This window comes from Varanus komodoensis, unplaced genomic scaffold (genome assembly GCF_004798865.1).
Source record: "Varanus komodoensis strain SLA01 unplaced genomic scaffold, ASM479886v1 scaffold46_3, whole genome shotgun sequence".
Taxonomy (NCBI): Eukaryota; Metazoa; Chordata; class Lepidosauria; order Squamata; family Varanidae; genus Varanus; species Varanus komodoensis.
Window position 1 is genome coordinate 5,529,110 of NW_025336044.1, and position 26,178 is coordinate 5,555,287.

Here is a 26,178-nt window from a genome sequence, read left to right on the forward strand (position 1 = left end):
CCAAGCTCTCTTTTCTGGGAAGCAGAAGATGCAATTTATCAATTCTACCCTGCTCATGTCATCAGGAGCCTTGGGACCAATGTTCATTTATTTATTAGACTGATATCCTGCTGTTTTCTTACAAAAAACTCAAAGTGGCTTACATCATTCCCCTTGTGCTGCTCTCAAACTTATCCCCACAACAACAACCCTGTGAGGTAGGCTGGGCTGAGTCTGTGCCTGGCCCAAAGCCACCCAGTTGACTCCACATCTGAGTGTGGACTAGAACCCAGGTCACCTGAGTCCCAGTCCCATGCTCTTATCCACTGCACCTCACTGGCTTTCTTGCATATGCCATAAGGAGCAGACCAGGGAAGTCTTCATTCAAAAAGGTGATATTTTGGAGTAAGAACATATACTTGCTCAATTCCAAATGTAAAAAATAAGCAGAAAGAAAATAAGGCTTCTTCACCAAACCAGCACATCCATTCTTTGCCACAACAGCAGTCAGCTTCCAGGGATTATTAATGTAATAATGGGTGTGGGAACTATTTTGAATGACATCTGAGGGGAGACTACAAGGCAGCGGTGGAAGTCCTGCTTTGCAAGCAATCCAAGCAGCATCTCCAGGTGGAAGAGACAGGAGCCAGGGAATGTAGAAGCTCTTTGCTGGAGACCCAAGTTCACACAATTTGTGCCAGGCTGCTGGACCACTGCCCTTGCTGGTTTGTGGCATACCTGCTCAACAGACAAAAGGAGGCTGGATGCAGCAGCGCGAGGCCGAGTTTGAAACACTGCCCCGTCTCCCAAACCACCAGCTCAGCCGCCACTTAAAAGACCTGCCACCTCGCTCACGACGCACCAGGGGAGCGTCTGCAGTTCCTGGCCGAGGCATCTCGCCAGCATTCCATACCAACACAACACAAAGCAGTGCAAGCATTTCGGTTTGCTTCAAGGGAGGCTTTTTCAGGGACTTGTTGCCAAGTGATTAATCACGGCCAGACGCTGCATGGCTTCATTAGTGTGCAGGTGCTATTCACAGCACAGTGATATTCCAGCCGGTCGCCAGCAGCAACAGCAGCAACTTCTAAGGCCCAAAAAGTGAGTATTTTCCACCAACATCCCCCACCCACTACCTTTCAAAATATCCTTATTTTGTGTATTCATTCTCACTAAAATCCAACGTACAGGTCACAGTCACTTCTGCTTACCATTAACAAGCCTTTCTGCTTTTCCATTAAAAAGAAACTCTGGGTTGCTTAGGAATTAAACCACCTATGATTACTCCCAACAACAAACCATCAGTTAATTCTGGGTTGTTTAACTCTTAAGCAACTCAGAGTTTCCTGGTTTGCAGAACAACCAAGAAAGAGGGCATTCTTGCATTTTTAGTGGAAAGTGAAAGTGAAGAAGCTGCTGGGAACCAGCACTCTTTCTTGTTCCCACATGCTCACAAACAAGCATGGTTAACAAACCATGGGTTATTTGATTGTGCAAACCAAGGCTTACTGTTTGCTAGGTTAGGTGGAAAGGAGAGATATAAATATTTAAATGAGAAGTAATCAACTAGGTCAGTCGCAGCAAAAACAATGATGAGACTTGTGAAACCTTAAGGACAAACATTTATTTTGGCACAAATGTTCCACTTCTTCAGATGCATCTAACAAAGTAGTTCATATCCATGAAAGCCTATGCCAGAAAATATGTGCTCATCTTTAAAGGCACTACAAGACTCTTCATTGATTTAAACACATACATAAGTTCATTTTTAGATACTCCTCCCACCCCGGGAAAACTTTCACTCCTCTTCTTGACCTGCTATTCAAGTATTTCCTTTCAGGAAGGCATTTCTAACAGGAGAAGTGCATAAATGAACAAAGGTTATTGTTAAAAATATTTTTTAAATGAAAGTTAACAACCATTTCCTGTGCTCACATCCATGGCTCTGCACTGTTAAAAGCAGAGGGCAGCGGGGAGGTGGGGAGCCGATTCTGCCTAGTTCAAGTAGCCTGCCTGGAGGAGGGAATTCACGAGTTAGATTCAGAAGTTTCATGAGGAAGTGTGTTATCACTGCTTTCTCAAAAGTACAGCTATATTTGCAGTCTGCTTTAGTGGGACATTTATAGAAGCTGCCATGAGGACCAGAACTGGCTGGTTTGGCAAGGTAACATGATCGGGCTGTTCTTATCTAAATGCCCAGACTGTTGCAACCATGGGACCATGTATGCCTAAGCTCCATCTGTTATTTAAGTGCTCTTAATTAGATGTTAAGTGCTGGCTACATTTTCTGCAGCTGCACAGAAGACTCTCCGCAGCTTCCCCCTCACACACAATGCTTCAACAGTGTCAAGAGATAGGAGGCACCTCAGCACAGAGGCACCTTCAAACAAAGGTGCTAATTGTGGCCATATCCTTGCATACAACAAACAGCAAGAAATAGGCCCGTGTCTCCACCCTGCATTAGCTCTTGTGCAACCAAAACCACACAATGTACACCACAGCATGGTGTGGGAGCCTTTCAAGGAGCTTCAGACATGCCATCAACACTCAACAAGCTTGCTCAATATCAGCCTTCTCTAACCTTGTATCCTCCAGATATGTTAAACCACAAGTCGCCCAATGCCCAGCCAGCATGGGGGTTATGGGAGTTTGCGGTACAACCCACCTGGAGGGCCATCAAGTTAGAGTAGGCTGTTCTACATGCTGTTAGGAGATGGGCTTCAGTGCAGTGGGAGAGAACACACTTTGCCTGCAGCATGCCCCGGGTTCAAACCTTGGCATCTCCAGAAGCGGACATAAGAAACACCTACTTTGGATATTGCTGCCAGTCCAAGTAGACAGCACCAAACTAGCTAGATGAAAGGCCTGGCACAGTATAATACAATTCCATACACTTGACACTGGACCAGTGGAGAAAATCTGTCAATGTCCATGGCTCTCAACTTCCCAATCTAATGTTCAAAGCACTGAATTTCTTTAAGTTCACATGAAAATTCCTATTTGCCTATACATTTCCCTAACACATGGATTTCTGCATGCATCTTTGCCAGTCTATGCTTTCTTACTAGTCATTTTCCTAATATAATGTATTTTAATCTTACTTTCCTCGATATATTGTTTTTCCATACACATATTTAAGTCTACTGCAAAACTTGGGAAAAGGCAGTTCTGAAGAATAACAGTTCTGATTCACACAGTGCTTGGAAGTGCAAAATTAGCTCTGTTAGTATTAAAATGCAAACTGAGCAAATTTTTCCCCATCCCCTGGTTCCAGGGAGAAAAAATGTCCTCTCAATAGGACAGGCAGGACAAAGAGGGCATATTACTATTGCCATTGGTGATGTCTGTTTTCCAGGAAAAACAGATCTAGAAAATTTTCCAGTGCTCCAAATAATAAGCTTGAGAACCTGAGTAGCTTTTTGGAAGTGTCTTAATTTTTTCAGGACAGCTTCTACATATTGTTAAATGTGTCTTCATTCCCACCGCATTGTTAACACACTCCATCCCACAATATTTCCATGTATCAACTGTCTTTCTCCTTCAGTGTTTTCACCATAGTGATGCCACACACTAGTCGTCTTGCTTGTAGGCATTATGACTTAACTCAAAGTTATCACAAGCTCGAAATGACCAACACATTCATGCAGACACTAACATCCCAAACTCAAATGAAAAAAGCAGGCATTTCTGCAATGAATGAAAAACGTACAGTAATCAGTCTTGGTTTCGGTTTCCTTCCAGTTTGTTACTGAGGGATGTTCACAACAGAGAACAGATGAACCCATGTACGAGTCTGGTCCCAGTGCAGCCTGGAACTCACTATGTTATGCACAAGGGCTGGCATTTTTCAGTTTTCCCATCAGCAGCTGAGCACTGGAGTCTGTCAATATTTCCTGTGGCAGTTTACTGGACAGCCATCCGAGAGGGATGGTTTAACTTGGAGTCCTAAACTGAGCAGAGAGTTGGATCCAATGGCCTTTTGGCCCCTTCCAACTCTACTATTCCATGATCCTATGGTTAACTTATACAAGTTCATATCCTATATTGAGCCAAACTTACATGATTGATTGCAGTACAACATGCCAGAAAGTTACGGATAAATGCAGAAAAGAAGTATCAGAAATTTTTCAACTCCACATCACTGATACACACCCACACACACCCCGCTCTTGTTTCCCAGGTCTTCAAAGCAGTTTGTACAACTACCTCCATGCTTGATTCTGCTGGGATCACAGAATCTTGGTCTAATCTATTTCCAAAGCAAATGAAGAAACTATAAGTTGGCCTGTTAAAATACTTGAGAAGCTTGAAAATAGCTATTGCCATGGGCTTAGGAAATCTGATTTTGTCCAGGAGGCTTCACCACTGAATGAAATGAGATTGAGTTGCGCTGAGAATGGCAGATTGACTGATTGTTTTCTTTATTTATTTAGAGGACTTCTATGCTGCCCCATTTGCCAAAGCCTCGGGGCAGCTCACACTCATAAATAAGTAATATAAAACAATATAATTTAGCAGTATAACAATAAAATTTAAGTCGCCCTGGCCAAAGAATAAAATAAATAAATAATATTAACAATTAAAATAACGTTTGAATAAAAAGGTCTTCGCCTGGCGCCAAAAAACAAATAACGACAGCGCCAGGCGGACCGCTCTGGGGAGTGCATTCCATAGATTGGGTGCCACCGCAAAGAAAGCCCTCCTCCGAGTACTTACCCTCCTAATTTCCTTCACGGAGGGTTCCCGGAGAAGGGCCTCTCCCGCTGATCTCAAGGGGCGGGCGGGCATATATGGACGTAAGCGCTCCTTCAGGGTTTATCCAATGTTGGCACACTAAGGAAAATGTGTGTTTGATGTTAATGTGCCTTGAGGAAAAAAATGTAATTCAAAGGGACAATAGCAACAGAAACATGTTTTTAAATTGTGGGTGGTGTTGACCAGGCTAACAAAACCAATGAGCTGTTCAAACTCCTCAAACACTCAAATAATATTAGTAATATTCCACCTTTTACAACAAGAACTTAAAAGGTCACTTTGTCCCAAGGAAGAAAAGGAAGATAATCCCCTCCCTTTGAGACAATCAGGATTTCTGGCAAGGTTTTAAGCAGGCTTTAGCCCAATGCCAGGAAAGTTCAGACCAACAGGGGGTTCAGATAAGCTTTTACCCACAGGAAATTACTGCTGAAAACACCAGAGCCACTTTTAAGTCTCAATTAAGGATAAATGTTGCAGCTTGGAAGCAACAAGGGAGCTCCGAAAATCATTTATTAACAGTAGGAGGGATGTGAACCACGAACTGCCTTTTGCTTTGCTTGCCAGTCAAAAGCACCATCAAGTGTGAGGAGGATCCCACCGCTCCCGACAGTGTCGCCACATCTAACACCCAACACACAGCTCTTCCCCAAGGCACAGGTAGGATCCATTCACTTTGGGGTAAGACTACATTTGCATGAACTCTGGGACAACATAGGGCAGGAACTCAGCTTTCCTCTAGGCATCCCAAGGAAGCAAATTTTGCCCCCTCTCTCCTGTCTCCCAGACTGCAACCAGTTTACTTTGTACCACAGAACTTAATGGGAGCCAGTAAGAACTCAGTCACCCACACTCCGCAGAGCGCTGCCCTAGATTCTCTTCAGTCATCATACCAGAAGTCTGACTTTTTAGAAAGAAACAAACTCCTCAAGAGACAGTGGAAATATAGGAACAGAGGAAGTTGCTTTATATCAACCTTTCCCAAGCTGGGGCCCTTCAACACCCACCAAATCTATCCTGCATGGCCAATTATCAGGAATGCAAGACGATGAAGCCCCAGACATCCGGAAGAAACCAGGTGGGGAAGGATGCCTTATGCTGGGCCAAGTCACTGGTCCGTCCAATCCAGCACTGTCAACATTAGAGGAGAAATACTCTCCAGCACTTCAGCAACAAGCCCTTCCCGCCATCCCAGAAGATGCATACACAGCATGTGCTCTTCCAATGACCTGTGGTCCCTTTCCCTTGAAACATCCTTATTAATTTCATCTTGCAAATGGACACCGCATGGTATGAATACCGCATGATGTGGCCCAGAGAGGAAGGGCCAGGTTCCAGAAAGGGAAGGCAGGCAGGAGTAAAAAAAGCAGCAGCAGCATCTCACAAGGGCCCTCCAGGACTCATCTTCTTTAAGGAGAGGACTCATTCATGCAGATGCCAGCAACAATTCACAAGCACACAAGACTTTGGCTTGCAGCCCTGCAAGGGTCTGGCACCCCACAAGTTTTTGGTTGGGGCAGATTCATGGTTTCCTCAGCCAAACTGTCTGCAGCAAGCTCAGCAATGCTTCTTGTGGCAACCAGGGAGAGCACAAACAACAACGTTGTGTCCTTCAAGCCCCATGGCCATAACGTGGAAACCCCTGTAACATCAGTACGGCCATGCCAAAACCGAGTGCCACCCAAACCACCAAGTGCTCGAGAGTCACACATGCAATTTTACGGAGACAGAAGCCAAAGGTACTTGCAGAGCCTGCAATTTGGAGCAAAGCCTCAAAAGAGGCTGCCAAAGGAAGCTCTGCTCAACCGAGGAGGCACCTTGTCACCTTCCAGATATTTGGACTGCAGCTCACATCGGGCCCTGCCCACGTTGCCAGTGATAAAGGATCACTAGCACTGAAGCCCAAAACATCTGGAGGACACCAAGCTGCCTACAGGACTTGGAATGGGAATTAACGACAGGGTTCCTTTGGGGAGGAATGAAGAAGAAAGGGGTACTAGTAACAAGACGAGGTGCCCGTTTCTCATTTCTTGCCCTTCTTAACCTGATGTATTCAGGGTCCAAATTTCATGAACAGGGGAGACCTCTGGAAGCCAGCAGTCTTTTAGGACTCTGAAGGGAGAGAATGCTTATGAAGGTTAGGGTACAATGGCAGTTAGACTATAGTTCATGCCAATGTAGGACAATGAGCTTATTTTGCTGTAATATGCACCCCGCTCCCATTCAAAGATTTTAAAAAGAGGACAGGCAGACAGAACAGCTTAGGAACCAGAATGAAATCTCTGTGCAGGTCAATGTGATCACCTAGAACAGTGGCTAGGTTTGCGGCACGGACTGTGCACAGGATATGCAGAAAGGGTTGCCACGCACTTGCGAATCATGGGCATTTGCAACAAGCAGTGAGGGGGCACATGGCAAGGCCTGCATGTGGGTGGGAGAATACACAAGATTACAAGGGAAATCCTGTTCTCAGTGGCATGTGATTCTCCAACCCACAATGAGGAATCTTCAGCACTCCTGGAGCCCAGGGTTACTGATAAAGGAGGTTCTCTAATTTGGGTTCAACAAACTATTCTGTGCATGCTCAGAGAGTAAATAAAAGCTTACTGGATGTACATTGGAAATAAAGAGCTTCTGCCAAAGAATTGTCTGTTTATTTATGTATTTATTTTTAAATTTACAGGCCTCTGAATAACCTGACAGGACTCTTAAGTGGCAAACAATTAAAAACAAAACCAACATTATAATTTCTAGATAGAAAAAAACAAAACCTATTGTTAGAATAGATCTTACAGATGACCAGTTGTTAAAATCAGGACTCAAAATGCCTGCCGAAGAGTAGTTTTTGCCTGGTGCCAAAATTAAAGTAGTGAGCATGGGTGGTGGACCTCCCTAGGAAGGCCATTTCTAGGATGGGGGGGGGGGGCAGCCACCAAGAAGGCCCTTCTAATTGCCATCCCTCTCACTTCTGTTAGGGATGGCTCTTTCAGGAGGACCTCACTCCCCGATCTCAATGGGCAGGTAGGTGTATATTGGAGGAGGTGGTACTTCAAATAGCCACATCCCAAGTGACTTAGGGCTTTCTATGTTAAAAGAAACACTTTAAATTGGGCCCAGACTTCAATTAGCAACCACTGCAATTTATACAGAATAGGTGTTATATGGGCTCACAAACTCATACTCAACACCAGATGTGTCTGGTTTGAAAGAGAGAAGAGAGGGAAGGAGGGAACCCAGCTCCTCACCCCATTAGGCAATGGGTAGCAGAACAAGATCCATTAAAACAGGCATTAGTGATGGGAACACTACAGAGGAGCACCATTTGTTTAAACAGAACCATGACTTCTAATTTTAAAATGGTTTGGTGTGCTCTTTTCTGCCTCCATGACAAAGGCCCAGTAAGAACAGTGAAGCAGCAAGCAAGCAAGAGATGCATTAGTGTAATGATCAAGAACACACTGATTTGTGACAGTGGAGGGAAATGCACCAATGCAAATGAACAGTGCAAGAAGGATGAGAGCACTCCATAATTCTGTGCACTGTGGATGAGTATTTGTCTTAGTCATTGTTTTCTCATTTAAGCTGATTTGAGATTGTTTGAAGTGCTGGGAAATGATGCATAAATTCATCATCCTTCTAACCACCACATAGGAAAAACACCAGTATCTTCTACATAAGGGCATCAGAAACCGCCTTACCCCGAGTCAGACCACTGGCCCACCTTTCCTTATATAGTTGACACTGGCTGGCAGAAGCACTCAAGGCAAGGGTTTTGCTTTCCCTACCTGGAGATGTTCTTCAGGTGCTCTACAACTGAGCTATGGTTTCTTCTCAAACCTTAAATAGAACTACCTCTGTTATTTGTGCTGGAACCCCCTTCCTGCCTCAACAACACTAGCATTAATCACACCTGGGTGAAAATGCCTCTGGCAAGAAAGATGCTGCATATGGAAAGCCTGTGTTTTGGCTGAAATGTTCCCCCAGGAATCTTCAACCAACCTAAGAATGGCTCTCAGCTATTAGCAGTTACTGGTAATTTAAGCTTTAATCCTTCCTGAGGCAATGCAAAACAAGAGAATCTCCACAATAGCGCTTGCCCCATTGACCTTTCCTCTACATAACAATGGCTTGGCCTACTAACTTTAAAAAATCATAGCAAAGCTTTCCTTCAGTGAATTTCAATTGTTTGTTGGAGTTATCAGCTAAGAATATTAGCTTTAAAAAGAGACCAGGATGATCTGTATTGTTCTGTATTCTTTTGCTCCTTTTTGGGAGCCTATTGTTTGGAGTATAAAAGTACTACATGAAACCATCCCTATTGTGAAACTGGGGTACTTTTGTGCCCCAGGCATGTTTTGGGTTGGGGGAGTTAAGGCAGAAAGACTAAAAATTGGGAATGTTTTAGACTAGGCACTTTGTGACAGGAGGACAAGTTGGCTACTACTTATGTGTAAATTATAGTACAAAATGTGAGCAAGAGGGATACCAGCTACCCATAATGCAGGATGAAGCTATGAAGCTGCAGGGTGAGATCCAGGAAACTCCAGGAAGGAACTGCCCAGGCAAGGATCCCATCTAACCTAGGTTCCCATGGGCAGAACAGAGGGAAGACAGCAGCCTTCCTCCATCTAGCTTTGGACATGAACTTCCACAGGCCCCAGCCAACAGCGGCAGTGGCCACAGATGTTGGAAATGGTGGGCCAAAGCATCTGGTGGTTGAGGAAAGCTGAAAAATGGAGCCTAGGCGCTCTTCCCCACTTAGAGCAGACCCTAGCCCACTGTTATGGTGACTCATCACCAAGCAGACCACACCTCTCTGACAATCTTCAATTCAGCTGCCTCTGTTGGCTGGGGCCAGTGGAAGTTCATGTCCAAAGGCCAGGCCCTGAGAATGGATGATTCTAGACGGCTGCAGAGAGGTGGACAGACTTGTGTTTGGCAGCCTTGATGCTATCTGCCAGCAGACCGTATGCAAAAGAGTTTCCATCACAGTCATAAGGTTCCACTTTGGTGGGGAGAAGCAGAGGAGCTTTTAAAAACAGCACACGCAAGGCTGAGAATTGTCCCTGCAGAGGAAGACACTTGGCCACTACCTTCACCTTCATAAACCACAGCAAGGTTTATTTTGAGCAGCTTCTCTGCCAGTCCATTTGTTCCATTTCCCATTTCAAAACTTTTTTTTTAAAGTGTTATTTTCACAAGTACACATTTATGGCAAGCAATGCTTGCTTGTAATGGTTTTGTTTTAAGGCACCTTGGGTCTCTTTAAAGAGAAAAGTGCCTAATTCAAGAAAAACACGTGCTCAATATTTCAGGGGTATTTTTAGATTAACATATATAGGAATAATTTTCAGAAAGACCAGAGAAGATTTATTTCCTATAACCCATAGGGGAGCTTGAGGTGCTAGATATCTGTCTGTCTGGTTTTGTGCATTTGGGAAGCTCAGTTTTTTTAGCTTCTGGATTACGGAAGCCTTTGGCCACACCCACAGAAGTTCAGAATTCAGCAACAAATGGATTTTCCAGCCAGCTGGTCAGACTGGGTTAAGACCCTTTTCTTTTCCTGCCAGGATCACCATCACAAATTCACCCACCATTGCCTGGCTCACCACGGCCAAGAGCTGAGTCCATTACGAAAGGTTACTTGCCTACGTAACCAGCTTACCAGCACATCTTCTCACGGAAGCTGGCTTCCCCTTCTCCCTGGCATCTACCCTGCACAGAAATTGCTCAAGTGTTCCCCTTCTCCTTTTCTATTATCCCATGAAGGTCATTCGATGGGCTTGAGTCATGATTACATCTCTGCAGCGCTGCTGAGCTGCCATCTGTCTTCGTGGGGGTGCAGATTCCTTTCAGTAAATTCTCGTTCGGCTGCTGGTTATCAGCCTACTTTACAGTCAAAGCAGACACAACAGAGGGAGACACATATGCATTTTCTTATGTGCGTACAGTGGATGTGTGTGTGGGGAAGTACTTTAAAAAGAAACAAAACCCCAAAGCATCCCCTTGGTCAGGCTCCCTCAACCAGAAGAACCACGAGGCTGTACAAAGGGAGGTGGGACAGGGCACCAGCCCTGCAGAAAATCCTTCACCTGTTCCCTTTCCATCCCTGGTTACGTGTGTGTCATGCCTTTTTAAATGAAAAGTCTGTGGGAAAAGACTGCCATATCTTATTGATGGGATATAAGACACCCCAGGAGCCTTCTTAGCTGAAGAGCAGGATAAAACACTCTAAGGGTGCAATGCTGTGTATTTTTTGAGAGAAACAAGTCCTTCAATTCCCAGCATTCCTCAGTCAGCCATACTGGGTCACCTCACTACACCGTGAAGAATGTGGGAGCTGCAAGACTTTTCTGGCTCAACATGCATAAGATCTGAATTGTGGTGCTGGAGGAGACTCCTACAAGTCCCTTGGACTGCGAGGAGATCAAACCAGTCAGTCCTAGAAGAGATCAACCCTGACTGTTCTTTAGAAGGCCAGACACTGAAGATAAAGCTCAAATACTTTGGCCACCTAAAGAGAAGGAAGGACGCCCTGGAGAAGAGCCTGATGCTGGGAACAATTGACAGCAAGAGAAAAAGGGGACAGCAGAGAATGAGGAGGCTGAATAGAGCAGTTGGTGTGAGCTTGAGTGGACTCCGGGGGATGGTGGAGGGCAGGAAGGCCTGGAGGAGTGTTGTCCATGGGGTCGCGATGGGTCGGACGCAACTTCACAACTAACGATACATAAGATTATGCCTTAAACAAACAAACAAACTTTACTTCTATTCCGCCTGCTGCTTCAAGCACTCTTCCCCATGCTCAGCTCTTGGAACAATGAGAGAGAAGCTGCATGGGGGGGGGGGGCATTCCTCTGCTTCTTTGGCTGTTCCCTGCCCAGTCCCAGCTTTATAGGTACAAAGGGCAGATAGTTGTATGACGGTGCCCAGTCAAGTCTAAATGGGTCTGAGAATGGGTCTAACATTCAAATCAAAATCCCTTCCTTTGTATAAGGGAATGTTAAGCCCTATCCTCTTCCTTCCAGCATGGTTCTCATAAAGTTGAAGCACAGAATAATTTGGTTTAGTGAGGAGCTGGAAGGAGAAAAGAAGGAAGAGGAAGGGTTCTTGACCACCCGATGTTTCAGAAACCAACCTTATACCAACTAAAAATTACAAAACAATGACCTAACTTCTGAACTGCCTGAGACTGAATGTTCAAGAAAAAGGGGATGAGGTGAGGAAAACGGAAATGGTGTGATCTGTAACGGTGCTGCCAGGTGCCCCAACGATAATTCAGCTATTTGCATAATCACTGGCTTTGGCATGCTGCAAGGTCTTAAATTGCATCCAAGGTTGACAAACGTTGCATGAGAGACTGACAAAGCTGCTCCCCACTTAAAATATCAAAGCCAGTGGCTACTGGATTCCTCTCCAGCACCTTCCACAAGTCAGGATTCATCTGCATCACTCTTAGCATCTTAAATGTAAGCTTGCTCATAAACACATGCTGGGATGGGGCATGGGGTTGTTGCCATCAGCGAAACCCCCGAAAAGAGAAGAGAATCAAGTAAATGGCAGCCACCTTCTTTACTTATTCTCTAAGTGCTGCTTCCATGATAAAGACCTTAAGACAACCTACAGCCCCTTCCTAAACTGTGCTGAACATGAACAGAAACCAGAAAGTAGCAATGGGGGAAGAATGCCAAAACTTGCTTTCCCCTGCTAGTGGAGAGAAGAATATTTGCCTAGATTCAAATTTAACCAAAATTTCTGAAAATTGAAATTGTGAAATCCAAAAGCAGATTTCCTGGAAGAATTCCATGGTTATTCTGACTTTAAGAACTATTCTTTTTCAGCTAACATGCTTTGGGCCAGAAAAAGGAAAACAAGACACACAGATTTCCAGACAAGTATGTCACTTCATCAGTCCTTCATTAACTTTTTAATAAAAGTATTCAATATTTAAAGGCTTCCCCATATCCAACATACCTCATAAGACCAGACACACTGCACTCCTGCGAATCTTCGTACGCATCTCCCAATTTCCACATCCTCATGGGTAGTATACATCTCTCGAAGACACTCCCCAATGTGAGGGACCATCCGCCGCAGCACTTCTCGGCTCATTATCACACCTGGACCTCCCATGCAGAAATTCTCTCCGGGTTCCAGGGCCAATTTCCCCATCTCTTCAGTGGTACCCAGCCCCGTCTGCCCAAGGAAGAGGGGCTCGCTGCTATTCAAACTCCGAAGAAAGTTCTCTAGCTTGTCTCCTTTGACGTAAACATCATCATCAGCTCGCATGAACCACTCATACTTGTCCAAGTAGTGGTCGTGCATGTACTTAAGCATCATGAAAGATTTCTTCTGAGGTGGGTAAGAGTCATCTACACCAGGTAGTGCCACTACAGGGATTGGAAGAGAGGTATCCGAACCCTCGCTAGAGAAGAACTCAACCTTGCCAGGGATTGTGCTGGACCATGTTCTGTAAAACAAAGGACCAAAACCAGTTAGGAAAAACCCTGTATCTGTTTATCAGTGAACACAACTTCTTCATTTTCTCTGACCCATTACAGGTGGACAAGGGATTCTGTCCTCTTGGCCATGTAACACACAACTCAATACTCCCCACATTTTGCAACATAGTCCCTACATTTCTTAACCAGTAGACAACTTGTTTTGCACTACTGGGAGCTGTAGTCCAAAACATCTGGAGAATACCATGTGCCTACCTTAATCTTGGCTCAGGAGTAGCCTAAATCCTTTGGCAACAGGACTTTTGTTGAAAGGTTTATGGAAATTCCAGCTTCTGACACCTAGGAATATCTGCATGCTTGTTAACACTCTTCAAAGAATTCTTGAAGACTGATGAGGTAGGACATTGGGCTTGTTCTTTCCTATGTTCAATAATTCTAAATATGCCTTCCATCAATTTATGCAGAATAACATTAGCTGGATCCTTAATTTCTTGAATGCTCCCTAAATCCTTTTTTTAATGGTGTCATACTAGATACCATCCAATCTTTTATCAAGAAGGCAGTATACTTCTGAACAACACTTCCTAGGAGATAACTTAGACAATAAGCAGGAAAATCTGGATACTTGCTTATGGGCTTCCCAGAAACATATAACAAGGGGTGGCCAACCCGAGGCTTGAGAGCCACATGCAATTCTTTGAGTTTATTTTGTGGCTTGCTGCTTGCCTCCCCCTGTGGGTACCCACTTGCAGCTTTCAAACATCTTACCATATTTGGCTCTTCCATTGAGCAAGCCTGGCCACCCCTGGTTGAGCAGATCTCTATTGGAAACAGGATTCTAAGCTACGTGGGCCCCTGGGTGATCCAGCAGTAATTCTTTTATATTTTTGCACGGGATGGACGGTGGAGAGAAAAGACCAAAATTATGAGAAACAGAAATTATGATCAATACAGAAGGAAACCTGTGGCCATGGCCTGTTTTCATTTCCAAACACAAATTTATATTCAGAAATGCCTGTTTTTTCCAGTGTTGAAATTCTCTACATATTGATATCCACCAGATTAAGCTATTACCTCTCTGACACTTCAGCATTTTTATTTAATACATGCAATTAAAATTGGAGGGTTAAATGTTACAGAAGAGAAAGCACTGAGAATGGTTAAGAACTGCCTTCTTATGCATCATTCCCAGAAATCCCAAACATAGTCCAGCTTTGCATACACTTATTCCCTAGATGATTCTGGGTGGTTTCAAGCGTACATTCCTGTTTTGCTTGACTCCACTAGGTTTATTTTTAATGCAAGATTCTATAATTTTAACTGTCCCAAATTGTAGGGACAGGGCAAGGTGAGAATCTGCCTAGAAGCCTTGAACAATGTCCTAGGCAGAACCACACGAAACCGGACAGGACCACAGACAGCCGTCGCCTGGGAAATGCATAGATTCTATTGTAAGCTCTTTCAAGTCAAACCCAAAACCAGAGACACCCAAGGGACTACCATCATCCTCCTACATGTCAGGCTTCTTTAGCTGGGCTTTCAGCAAGTCTAAGCCATTCTTTTCTCACATTTCCACCTATAATTTCCACCTAAAAGTGTACTTCTGACAGCAGGAGATGCACATAATTGGAGAGTCCGTTTTTATATCTGTCACCTTCCCTTCCTTTCCTGCATGGTGGTAAACACTTCAGTGAAGGGAAGGCAGCTGTAGCCTTAAGTCAAAGAAGCAAAAGGCCTTGCTCTGTTGAGCAGGTAACACCAAAAGGCTCATCACAGGTACGCAGGCGGCCTGCCAGTTATGAACAACCTGTACTTACGAACTGACTGTTAATTAAAAAAAACAACCACTGCAGAAAATTGTTATTACCACATTGAGAGGGGAAATGAAAGAGGAGAGAAGGAGGCCTCCAAAGCATCAGCACAGGGAGAGGGAGGTCGCCAAGGGTGCCTTCCTGCCCTGCCCCTCCAGAGAGGGAAATCGCCCTGGCATTTCCTTGCAGCAAAGAGGCAGCCCTGGTTAGTTTTGCCAGTGGGAGTAGAGATATTCACAGTCTTTCCACTTCCACAGGGATCCTGCACCCCACGCTTCTGCGAATGTGGAGGGCCAACTATACACAATCTGGCTTACAAATTCAACTTAAAAGAAGATTTTCTATTTTCTCAGGTATGTAACCCATTCATAACCTGGGAACTGCCTGTACTAGGATTAGCCACTGGAAAAGGAACGTCGAAGGCAAAAACAACAGAAAGACCAAGTGTGAGATGGATAGACTCCATAAAGGAAGCCACAGCCTTGACTTTTCAAGAGCTGAGCAAGGCATTTCTTCATACAGTCGCCATAAATTGGAGATGACTTGATGGTATATAACAACGAATTAGCCAATCCAGCAAAGTCATCCTGTCTGCCACTCATAGGGGCTGATGCTACAAGACCATTTCTTCCTGCATTTTAAGAGGGCTTTGAGGCCTGAGGACGAGTCTAGGTAAATCTAGCTCATCTGAGGCTTTTTTGGTCAAATCCTCAAGTTCTTTGCAGCTTTTGCTGCTCTTAAATAGGCCTGGAAGTTGAACTGGGCTGCTCTACTTGATTAAGACCCGTTTTTTAATACCCTGCAAGGTCAGAATGTGGACTCGCTCCTCCAATGTGAGGAAAGAGTGGGCTCTCCCTGTGCGTGCAGGTTTTTTGCCCACGACAAGCCCCAGAGTACGCCAGGCAACACTTTGGACATGGAGCCCCGCGTGAGGGTCACCATGCCAAGCAAACCTGGCCTCTGACCCCGGCCCTGTCATACCAACCAGGCCATTCTGGGCTGGGGAAAGACCAGGCCGTGGTTCTCTGCCCTCTCAGCTTCCCTTACCCTTGCTAGTTATTTTAAAACCCAGACAGACACCACTGTGGTTTACAGTAAGAGAGAAGTATTTTACAAAGAAAAGAAAAAGAAACCCTCATTCATTCTTTAGGCATCACAGTTTTTGAAAATAAGGTCTCCTCCTTTGCCAAATTAAACAGACGTGCAAGTAAGACGCAACTTATTTCCACCACCACCACCACCCAAAAAAAGAAATTCCCAAAAGAGATAAAACATTAAATGCCGAGTCTATTTTTCTTCCAGAGTATCCTGATGAGTTGTACAAAAATAACTCAGGCAGAAGCTGTGGAGACTGCAACCCTCTGGAGTACAGAACTAAGCATCTAGTGGGTTTTAAAATTATGTATATTTTTTCCTTAAAGCAGCTTTTGGTATGAATGAACCTGCCCCACCTCTGAGAGCACCTCCCCCATCCCAGACAGATGCCTGTGATAAAGGAACAAAATTAGGTTCTCCCAGGTACTCCAGCTTAATGACCTCCTTTTACAAAAGCCAATTAATTCCCATACTCTGCTTCACTGCACCATGAAAGATTAACTGCAAGTAACATCAGTGAGAAAATGTAGACAGGGAGTTTCATTCTACGAGGACAGCTGGCACTTAAAGGCCTCTAGGTTTCCCCATGTTTCTGCCTTCAAGGAACCTGCTCCAAGGTCTCAGTACGGATCCCATATCTGCTGTGAAACCCCTATAGATTAAGGGCCCCATCACTAGAATCACCATGGATAGTGCAGGGGAGGGTGAGAGAGAGATCTAAGTCTACAAATACATTTCTGGATGTACAAGTTCAACAGGGATTTCTGACTCCCTGCCCCCTTTTTAACAGCGGCAGCAGCAACAGAATGATTTCCTCCCCTCCCTCAATTATACTGCTGAAATGTAAAGGCCTTGGGCGGTTTCAGGAGCAGAGCTGTGCATGGATTCATGTTGAGCTATTCAGTTTTGGTACATGGTTCCTGGGCTCAGAATTCTTTATTTCTCGGTGTGTATCTCTTTTGTATAATTCAAATTTCCATCCAACCATGAAGCTCACTCTGTGACCTGGGTCCAGATGTAATCTTTCAGCCTAATTTACCTCACAGGGTTGTTGTGATAATGGATAAAGAGGAGAAATGCCTCAGGGGTGAGGAAGAGTAAAAAGTAAATAAATAATACAAAATATGTGGGCACCATTGCCCTGCATGAACTGAGAACTTGCCCCATAAAGCATAACTTTGCTTTTCAGACAAACCTGCCTGCTTCAAGGTGAACTTTGAAACCCAGCCTTAGGAAACTCCCATAAGATCCATTTCTATGCATCCTGAATGTTTTGGATGTTCTTTTTAGAGGATACTGATACAGAAAGCTAGGGCTTTCTGCACTATCTCTAGAGTAGAAATGTAAAGAAGTCATTGTGAGACTTACCAGCAAGGCCTTGTCTGTTTCAGCCCTTACAGCATGGAAGAAAGGAGGGCGGTGATTCAACAGGCCAAAAATGAAGCCTTGAAGGACAGAGAGGAGTCCTCTACTGTAGATCTCCATGTCCAAGCAAAGAAGAAAAGCTACACCTAAGGCATTTAAGCTCAGTCCTTGTGATCTACGTCTAGCATGTTCATCAACTGGAGGCTAATGTCCTTCCTGCCTATCAGAGGACTCTGTGTCACCCCTTTTATGAGTGCCACTGCTTGAGAAGCTTCAATGCGCCACCCACACCCAAGAGGGAGCTACCAATAAGGCCAAGTTTGACAGAAGGAGCAGAAACATCTATAAGAAAAAGGAACACAAAGGTGGGAGGTGGGAGCTGCAGCCTGACTGTTGGGAGAAGGAATGGAATGGAGCAGCACAGAAGAAAGCCTGGCTGGCTGGCTGGCACAGTGAACCAGAACACATGATGCTGCAACATCTTGTTCCAGAATTCATTTGTTTCTTTGGAACTGCAGCTCTAGCTGGAGTGAAAGTTTTGCCAACTAGACCCATGGACCTTGCCCCCTGGTCTTGCCTCACCCAGTTTTCTCCTCTTCCTGAGAATATTTTCCTAGATATTGGCCACTGCATTGATAAAGCATCATAGACTTTGCAATTCCCAACCGCTCAAGCGGGGCCTCAACGATAGCGATAAGAGCCTGGATGAGACTTTGTTCTGCTCCCATCAGAACTTATCAGCTTGCAGACGGCATCAGGGGCCAGGTTTTTAAGCAGCCACCAGAGACGTGAAAGAAGGTCTGCTTCCACCTCTCTCCCCCCTCAGCCCAGGTAGGGGGTCATTCATTGAAGCTGACCAGCAGCAGGCTTAACAAAAGGACACACTGTTTTGCACAATGAGTAATTCACTCAGTACAGATCTTACTGCTATGAGCTGCAGCAATGGCCACTAGCTCAGATAGCCTTTCTTTCTTTTTTGAAGTGCTAGAAAAATTATGAGGATTCTGCCCATTGGTGGCTGTTAAGGCTGATAAGCTGAATGGGACTTCCGCAGAGAAAATCTACATCCCACTAGCAAGGAATAGGGGAGGTTTGTCATCTTAAGAACCTAAGGAGAGCTATGCTGGATCAGACCAAGAGTGTATTTCATCCAAGATTCTATTCAGTGAGTTGCTCACAGAAAGTCCACAAGCAGGATATGAGTCCAACAATACCTTTCTCCCCATGTTCCCCAGTAACCAGAGTACACGGAATACTGCCTCAAATCCTGGAGGTGGCATATAGCCATCAGTACTGGTAACATTGATCACTTTCTCCTTCATGAATTTGTCCAACCCCACTTGGAAGCCTCCAAGAGGGTGGCCAACACTACCTCTTGTGGTAGAGAACTCCATCATTTAACTATGCACCATGTAAAGTAGTGATCTCCTGAATGCCTAACCAATCAGCTGAATGGGTTCAGCTCAGGTTCTAGCTCAGGTTCTGTCTCCAAATCTACTTTCTTCACAGCATGCATAACTTTGCACTCCTCTATCATATCTCTCTTTGCTTGTTGTTTTTTGAAACTAAACTGTCTCAGATGCTGAAACCTTTCCTCATAGGCGGTTGCTCAAGCCTCTGGTTGGACTTTTCTGTACCTTTCTCTTTCTGTACCTAGGATTGGGCACTGTGGGCAAGGCCCTTAATGCTTTGGATAGTTGATCCATTCCACCTGGAGGACCACTCACACAGGTTCCTCACTGAAGATGCCTGAAGACGTTATTTACAGCAGTGCTGGTGCAGTTGACTATGAACCCAGCAAGAATCACTTCTCCTCTGAGGAGCAAAGTGTTGGTCAAACAGCTGTCAAAGCAATGAGTGCCTCACTGGGAGCTCATCAGGAGCTCCCCCCCAGGAAGGCCAGCAGCTTTTCCAAGAAGGCAACTTCCACCTTGCTACCGACTCTCTCCTAAGATGTGCAGCAGCTCGGGCACATTGTGTGCATTCTCAGGTGTGCTCAGAGCCATGACAAAATCCAACAGGCCTAACCAGTGCCTTTTATGTTCCAAATGCATGTGAACAAACTCTTCCAAGAATCCTTTGCAACACGTGCCGGCACAGGCAAGCGGGCGTGTAAAGTGTTTCCTGAAGCAAAGATGCTGAAGAAGGGAAGATCTAGAGCTCAGTGGTAGAGCAAGTGCTTTGAATGCAGACGGTCATGAGTTCAAGCACCAGCAGCTCCAGGACGGGCGAGGAAAAACCCCATCTGAAACCCTGGAGAGCCACTGGCAGCCATTGCAGAGCAGGGCCTGGGCTTCCAGATGCTGCTTGGACTCCAATGCCCTGAGCATAAGCCCACAGCATATGGAGAACCACAGGTTCCCACCCTTGGTTCTGGCCATATTGAGCTGAAAAAAAGAAGCAGCAGCTGACATCTAAGTCTGCTCTGTATACTCCCTGGAGGTACATGACCTTCCCTGTGGGGAAAACTGCCTGTACCCCTTTGTGGAAATCACCCGAGTGTGGGTACAGCAGCCTTCGTGTTTGTCCACCGGTCAGCAGAGGGTTAGGACATTCCGATTCAAGCTAGCCGTGGAAAAGGGAGACGCTGCTTGCTGCTGACATTCTAATGCCACTGCCTCTTGCCGATTTCAGCCATCCATTTTACTGCTACTGTTTTTAATGGGCAGCTAAATTTTGATGGGTTATTTACTGTTAGCTGCTTTGATTATTTTAATATTATGGCAGACTATACATCCCAAAATAAAATTAACTGTACAGTGCATACCTCAAAATGCTTTATCTTACAACTGAACAGAACATATTGTTGCTGGAAAGATTCATGCACTTCTCCTTGTGAGGCTCCTGTGAGGACTGCTGCTGAACTTGGAGGGGGCAGGGAAGCCTAGAGGTGTGGGATAGGTGACATCAGCACCCCTGCACATAAGAACGAAGCCCGTGAGCATTGGTGCTCCACTGCGCCAACGAATCCGACAGAAGCAACCTGTCCCTTCCACTGGTTTTAGCCCTGCCCATCTCTGGCTCTGACCCCAACAGGCACCAAGATTCAGCTCCCAACAGACTCCCAATGTGCGAAGGCAGCCTTTGACTGGAAAAAAGCCACCCAGCCCCATCTACCGAGGACCTCACTGCACAATGATGACAGCCCACGTGACTTGCTCTTGCAGGGTAGTTTTCACCTTCTTCAGTGGAAAGAAGGGAAAAATAATACCTACGCATGTGCAGTCTGAAAAGCCGCAGGGCTTGGTCGCCGTGTTCTGCTTCATGCACTGACCCAACTACATTGAGTGAGAATGCAGGCGATGCCTCTCAGCCCCCTTCATGGGCTCCCCATGCCCTCCGGCGTCTGGCTGGAATCCCTTGTCGGTCAAGCTCCCCAGAGCCTCTCCCACAGCCCAGCTGCCTGCCCTTATTTTGCTCCTCCATTTGCTCCACCATTTTGCTCCTCCAGCTCAGCCACCCTCAGCTGCCTTAAAATACTCTGCCTGTTCTCCCCTAATGCCCCCTTATGGTGTTCATGTGTCCCCTCCATGAAGGGGTTGATCAGCCTTCTTCAACCTAGCACTTTCCAGATGAATGGAAATAGGGATGAACAATCCCCATCATCCCCAGCCAGCATGGCTATGGGGGTGATGGGAGTCATAGTCCAAGAAATCCAAAAAGAAAAGCCACACTGGTTTGTCCTCCAGCCCTTCTGTTCACAGAAAAGCCAACCAGGTGCCTACGGGAAAAATGGAAGGCAAGCTTGAGCCCAACAGCACCTGCCACCCCATCTTCCCCAGCAACTGGTGTACATGGGCATTCACCCTCTGACACTCAAAGCAGCATGCAGTCACCAGGCGTGCTAGCCCTGGGCAGCCTTCTGCTCTATGGATCTCTCCAATTCCCTTTTAAAGCCATCCTCATTGACGCACACCACCGCATCGTGCGGAAGTTCATCCGTGCACTGTGTGAGGAAGCACTTCCTTTTATCTGTCTTAGTCTTCCACCCTCCAGCTTCATAGATGGCCGCTTGGAGTTCCAGACGTATGGGACAGCGAGAAAAAGGCATCCCTCTCCACTTTCTCCAACCACGCGTAATTTTGTGTGTGCCTATCATGTCTCCCTTTGCCCACTGTTTTTCCCATGTTAAACGGTCCCTCACAGGGGAGTCATTGCAAGATGATTTGGTTGCCCTTGTCCCACTTCTTCCAATTCTACAAGATCCTTTTTCAGGTGTGATGACCCGAACTACGCACAGCACTCCAAGTGTGACTGTACCACAGAGTTGTTTGGAGCAGTAGAATGCGGGCAGTTTTATTTTCAGTTCCTTTCCTAATTATGACTAACACAGAATTTGCCTTTTTCACAGCAGCCATCCACTGGTGGACATTTCCTTGTGCTCTGCATCACAGCCCCAAGAACTCTTTCTTGGCCAGTCACACTGAGCTCAGAACTCCATCAGCTTATACTTTAACTGATGCTTTCTGGTCAGGGTACAAAAGACAAGTCATCTTCTTTAAAACTTTCCTCAAAAAACTAATTGTTACTGTGAGACTTTTGGTTTACTGCCTAAACTGTCACCCTCAACTGAAACTAAACTTAAGTGCATAGAACGGCCTTTGCTCACATTCCCTTGTTGCTCTTTTCTTCATCTCTTTCTGTGTTCGTTCCCCACAGAGCATTTTACCTTTGCAGGCTCCATGGCATTAGGGCCCCTCTCATTTATTTATTTATTTATTTGCAGTGAAACCGTGTTAAACTCACGCACTTCGATGCTGTGCACAGTCACAGACTGAAACAAACAACTGTGCTCAGTCTATCCTAAGCTGTATAAACATGCTGCAAAGACTTCTCTTAAATCAGTAAAGTTCTCAAAAAGGACCTTTTGAGCAGCTGTGACAACCAAAGTCTCACGGAGCATGGATGTGTGTTCACACTGGCACTCACGACTCTAGTGAGTCATCCAGGACAGTGTATGCACACAACTGTGTGTACGCACCCACAGAAGGTACCATCCTCTGCAGAGCAAAGAACGAGAGTCAGAAGACCACCTTCACTGAAAGGTGAGTGGTGACACTGGCTATTCCAGTAAAAATACCTGACTGGCCAGACCAGGTATCGAATTCAGTCCTAAGGAAGCCTGATTTGCATGCTGCAGGTTCTAGCTTTGGTCCTGGCATCATCAGTTAAGATGCTCAGATACAACAACACTGCCAACAACACTGGAGCACTGCAGTCAGTCAGACTCGCCAGCACAGGACTAGAGGGACCCATGGATCAATACCACAAAATGCATCTTCATATCTCTGTGTACAAATGCCAATACTCTAGTAGTGCAATTGTTTACCCAGCGATCTTTTAAAAATCACTACTGTTCCAAGTGCGTAAGAAATCCTGGCCAGGAGAATGGTTTGTTCCCCGGAAGTGGGGGACCAAATCATTTGCCAATCAATTACATTTAAAGCTTCTACTCGTGTTAGAAGAGGGAAAGAAAATGAGCTGGTTTCAATTATGGACTCATTTATGCCAAAATTCTTGCCAAAAGTTATAATTCAACACAAGAACATTAGCTGCTCAGAGCTTCATTGAGAACAAGGGCACGTAATCGATGCCACATAAGTGATGCACAGCAAAGAGAGACGCCACGAGCAAAGAAAGCATCCTTCTCTGGGGGAATCGCAGTTATTGCATAAATTTGATTTGAGTTGAGGTGTTTTGTTTTTCTAATGCTGATTTTAAGAGTGCCTGCGTGCAGGGGGTCCACCAACCCACATCCAAAAGGAGCATCCCTCTGTAACCAGCCTTGTGCCACATTCTCCTAAAATTCCATCTTATTTTGACCAAGAAACAGAACCCAAGATGGAAAGTGTGCGGGTTGGAACAGGGCTGGCTATTAATGGATTACTCAGAACACGCTCTCTTTGCAAAGAGTATTCCTGAGTGCTTCTAGTCTTTTCCCCCTGTGCCATATAAGTGAATGGCTGCCATTCATTTGCTTGGGGAAGTATCTGGTGCTAGACTTGTGGGCACAGCTTCACGAAGGCCACACTGGCACCTGGCCTGACACCTGATCCATCATGGAGATGTAGCAGAGGCCTTTCCTCCATGATAAAGGCACAAGATTTGCTGAACATTTTAAGTCAGGACAGAAGTTGAGGAAGCCAGGTGCAGTCCCATCCACAGCCATTCTAACAGAATTTGAAAGACCTTTAGCTAGTGTAAAATAAAGCATACAGATTAGTTTGGCAGGGGAGTGAACTTGCCCCTTCCCCAAACAAGAAAGTAAGTTATCTTCTGTATTTTACAAAGGAAGAGTAAAGTCATAAATACTGGACTAGAAGTTATGCTTCCAGGAGCTCCCTACCCAAAGTTTTTTGCAGAGCAGTTACAGAGAATTTCCACACACCTCCACCCCAGGTTATTCTGTGTCTACCCAATGTCATCACTTCCATCCTAAACCCAATGCGGTTTAGTCATTCTCTTGGTGCATTCCTTGAGTGAAGGAAGAGTCTGCAGCTGAAGAAGCAGACCCACCCCATTCAAAGAACAGCAACATCTATAAGGAACAAGAGATTGAAGAAAGAACTTTGTTGTATACCTGAGATAGCAGTCAGGCACTTTTAAAATTAAAAATAACTAATTTTTAAAGGTCACTGAGTATACACATACAAGTAAGCATGTCAAAGGGATCCATAACAGAAATCCAAATAAGTTTGGATTTCTATGAATCTCACCTGTGGATTCAGCAACAGACCAGCTTTTTTCTAGTTACTTGAGGACCAGTTTTTTTTTTTTTTTTTAACTTTGCAGAGGAAAGGGGACTATGCACTTGCGCACTAGCACATTCATGCTCATGCACATTAGCTAAACATAGAAACAGAGCGAGTCAGAAGGGGCCTCCCAGGCCAACTAGTCTGACCTCCGGCACCAGCCAGCTCCGCTCACAACATGCCCACCATGTGCACGTCCAGCCTACCCTTGAACACCCGCACCGATGGGGCCTCAACGACCTCTCATGGAAGCGCATTCCACACCCTCAGGATCCTGACTGTCTGCACAAGAGTGCATTAGTACCAATGCACACAAGTGCTAACTTAAATCAGCACAAGTAGAATGAAAATCAGGTAAAAATCTAATTCCATCAGTGAGAAGACAGCAGGATAAAAATGCTTGCCCAGGTGTGAAACACAATCAGAATGGAGTTATCAAAATGTGCACATTCTTACCTACAAGGTACCCTCTTTTTGCAAGAGGGAATTTTGATCACATAACAAAGGCTATATTACAGGCCTAGAAGGCTGCTATGCAGGCTGGGTACTTCAGGTTACAGGGGAGGCCTTCTCAATCAGGTAGGAAGAAGCAGGTATCCTTCCGCCAGCGTTTGGAACCAAGTACGTGCTAAGACCCCTTGAAATCATGAAACAGGTTAGAGATGTTTATGGGGCTGGGGATGGAAACAAGATGCCCTTCCTCTCTAATGCAACCCTCATCTTCACAGACTGAAAGCTAACTGCACAAACCAAGCAGATACTTTACCCTAATGGAAAGGGTACATTACTGTGCATTTAAAATGTGCACAGGAGGAGAAGCAGGGCTTCTGAACAGAACTTCTAAGTCCATTCCATGCCCCGATGGTTGTTCTGCGATGACAAAGAGGGCCAGGAGGACAGGAGTGGCTCTCAGAAAGGATGAGGAGCAGGCACAGAATGCCCGATGCAGCAAGGGGAGATGTGCACCGCCAGAGAGGGTCCGTCCACCACTACTCTCCAGGAACTGTGTGAAGCCACCAGGTTAGAAACGGAGAGGAGAGGCTGTGGAAGTGTGAAAGAAGCTGAGGGGGGTGGAGGAGGCACCCCTGCCACAGCTCAGAGGTGAAGGGCAAGGCAGGAGAGCAGAGGAACCCGCCCGCCCCCAGCGAGGGGCAGAAAGGAGGAAGGGTCTGCCATTCACAAGTTTGATAGCACGGGGGTCCCGGACACGGACGCTCACCTGTAGGCTGCCACAGCCCGATTCTGGAGGTATTTCTGAGCAGTCATGACTCCCACGAAGAGGAAGTTCTTGGCCGCGGGGATCTCGCCGCGATTCTCAGCAGGGTCCTGGTGCCAGAGCAAGCCCCCGCGGGAATCTCGGTGCAGCAGCAGCGCCCCGCCCGCTTTCAACCGGCACCCCTCCAGGCTGGCCTTGCGCCGGTGTCCCGCTTTCTTCAGCTCCGAGGCTCGAGGAAGGATGAGCCGAGAAGCCAGGATGAAGCCCAGGATCAGACCGAGCAACACGCTGAGCCAGGAGCGGCGGCTTCTGCCAGCCATTCCCCACCCCCTGCCTCGGCACACCCCGGGCCCCCCAAAACACACTGCGCGCCTCCCCCGTGGCAACTCTCTGGGCCGGGGCACCCCTCCTGCTGTCCTCTGGCAGGAACCCTGCCCCCCGGGGCTCCCCAAGGAAGCCGGCACCTCCCGGGAGCTCCAGGGCCCGAGAAGGGTTTCTTAGCAGGCCCCCCACCCCGCCCACGCCGCTGCCTCTCGAGACCTGCCGGTCCTCCCCAGCTGGCCACGCCGCTGTGCGCCCTCGCCTCCGCCGGGTCGGGGCCCCGCTTCCCCCGCCTGCCCCTTCCCAGGCCCCGTCACCTCCAAATGCTGCGGGATTCCTGCACCCTAACTGACCACTCCCACCCCCAAACACGCACGCAGCCGCCCGAAGCACTCTCGGAGCGAGGCGCCCGTCTCCTCACCCAGCTG

General features: G+C 46.2%; 1 protein-coding gene across 1 annotated transcript in view; it reads right to left on the reverse strand.

Moving 5' to 3' along the window:
• CHSY1 (chondroitin sulfate synthase 1) overlaps nt 1-25,885 on the reverse strand; it is an 88,531-nt gene extending 62,646 nt beyond the window's left edge. The window contains exons 1-2 of the mRNA XM_044445020.1: nt 25,433-25,885; nt 12,703-13,198 (exon numbers count right to left, since the gene is read on the reverse strand). Of these exons, the coding sequence (XP_044300955.1) occupies nt 12,703-13,198; nt 25,433-25,749 (813 nt within the window). The 5' untranslated portion in view covers nt 25,750-25,885. The remainder of the gene's footprint in view (nt 1-12,702; nt 13,199-25,432) is intronic.
• Between the last annotated feature and the right edge of the window lie 293 nt (nt 25,886-26,178).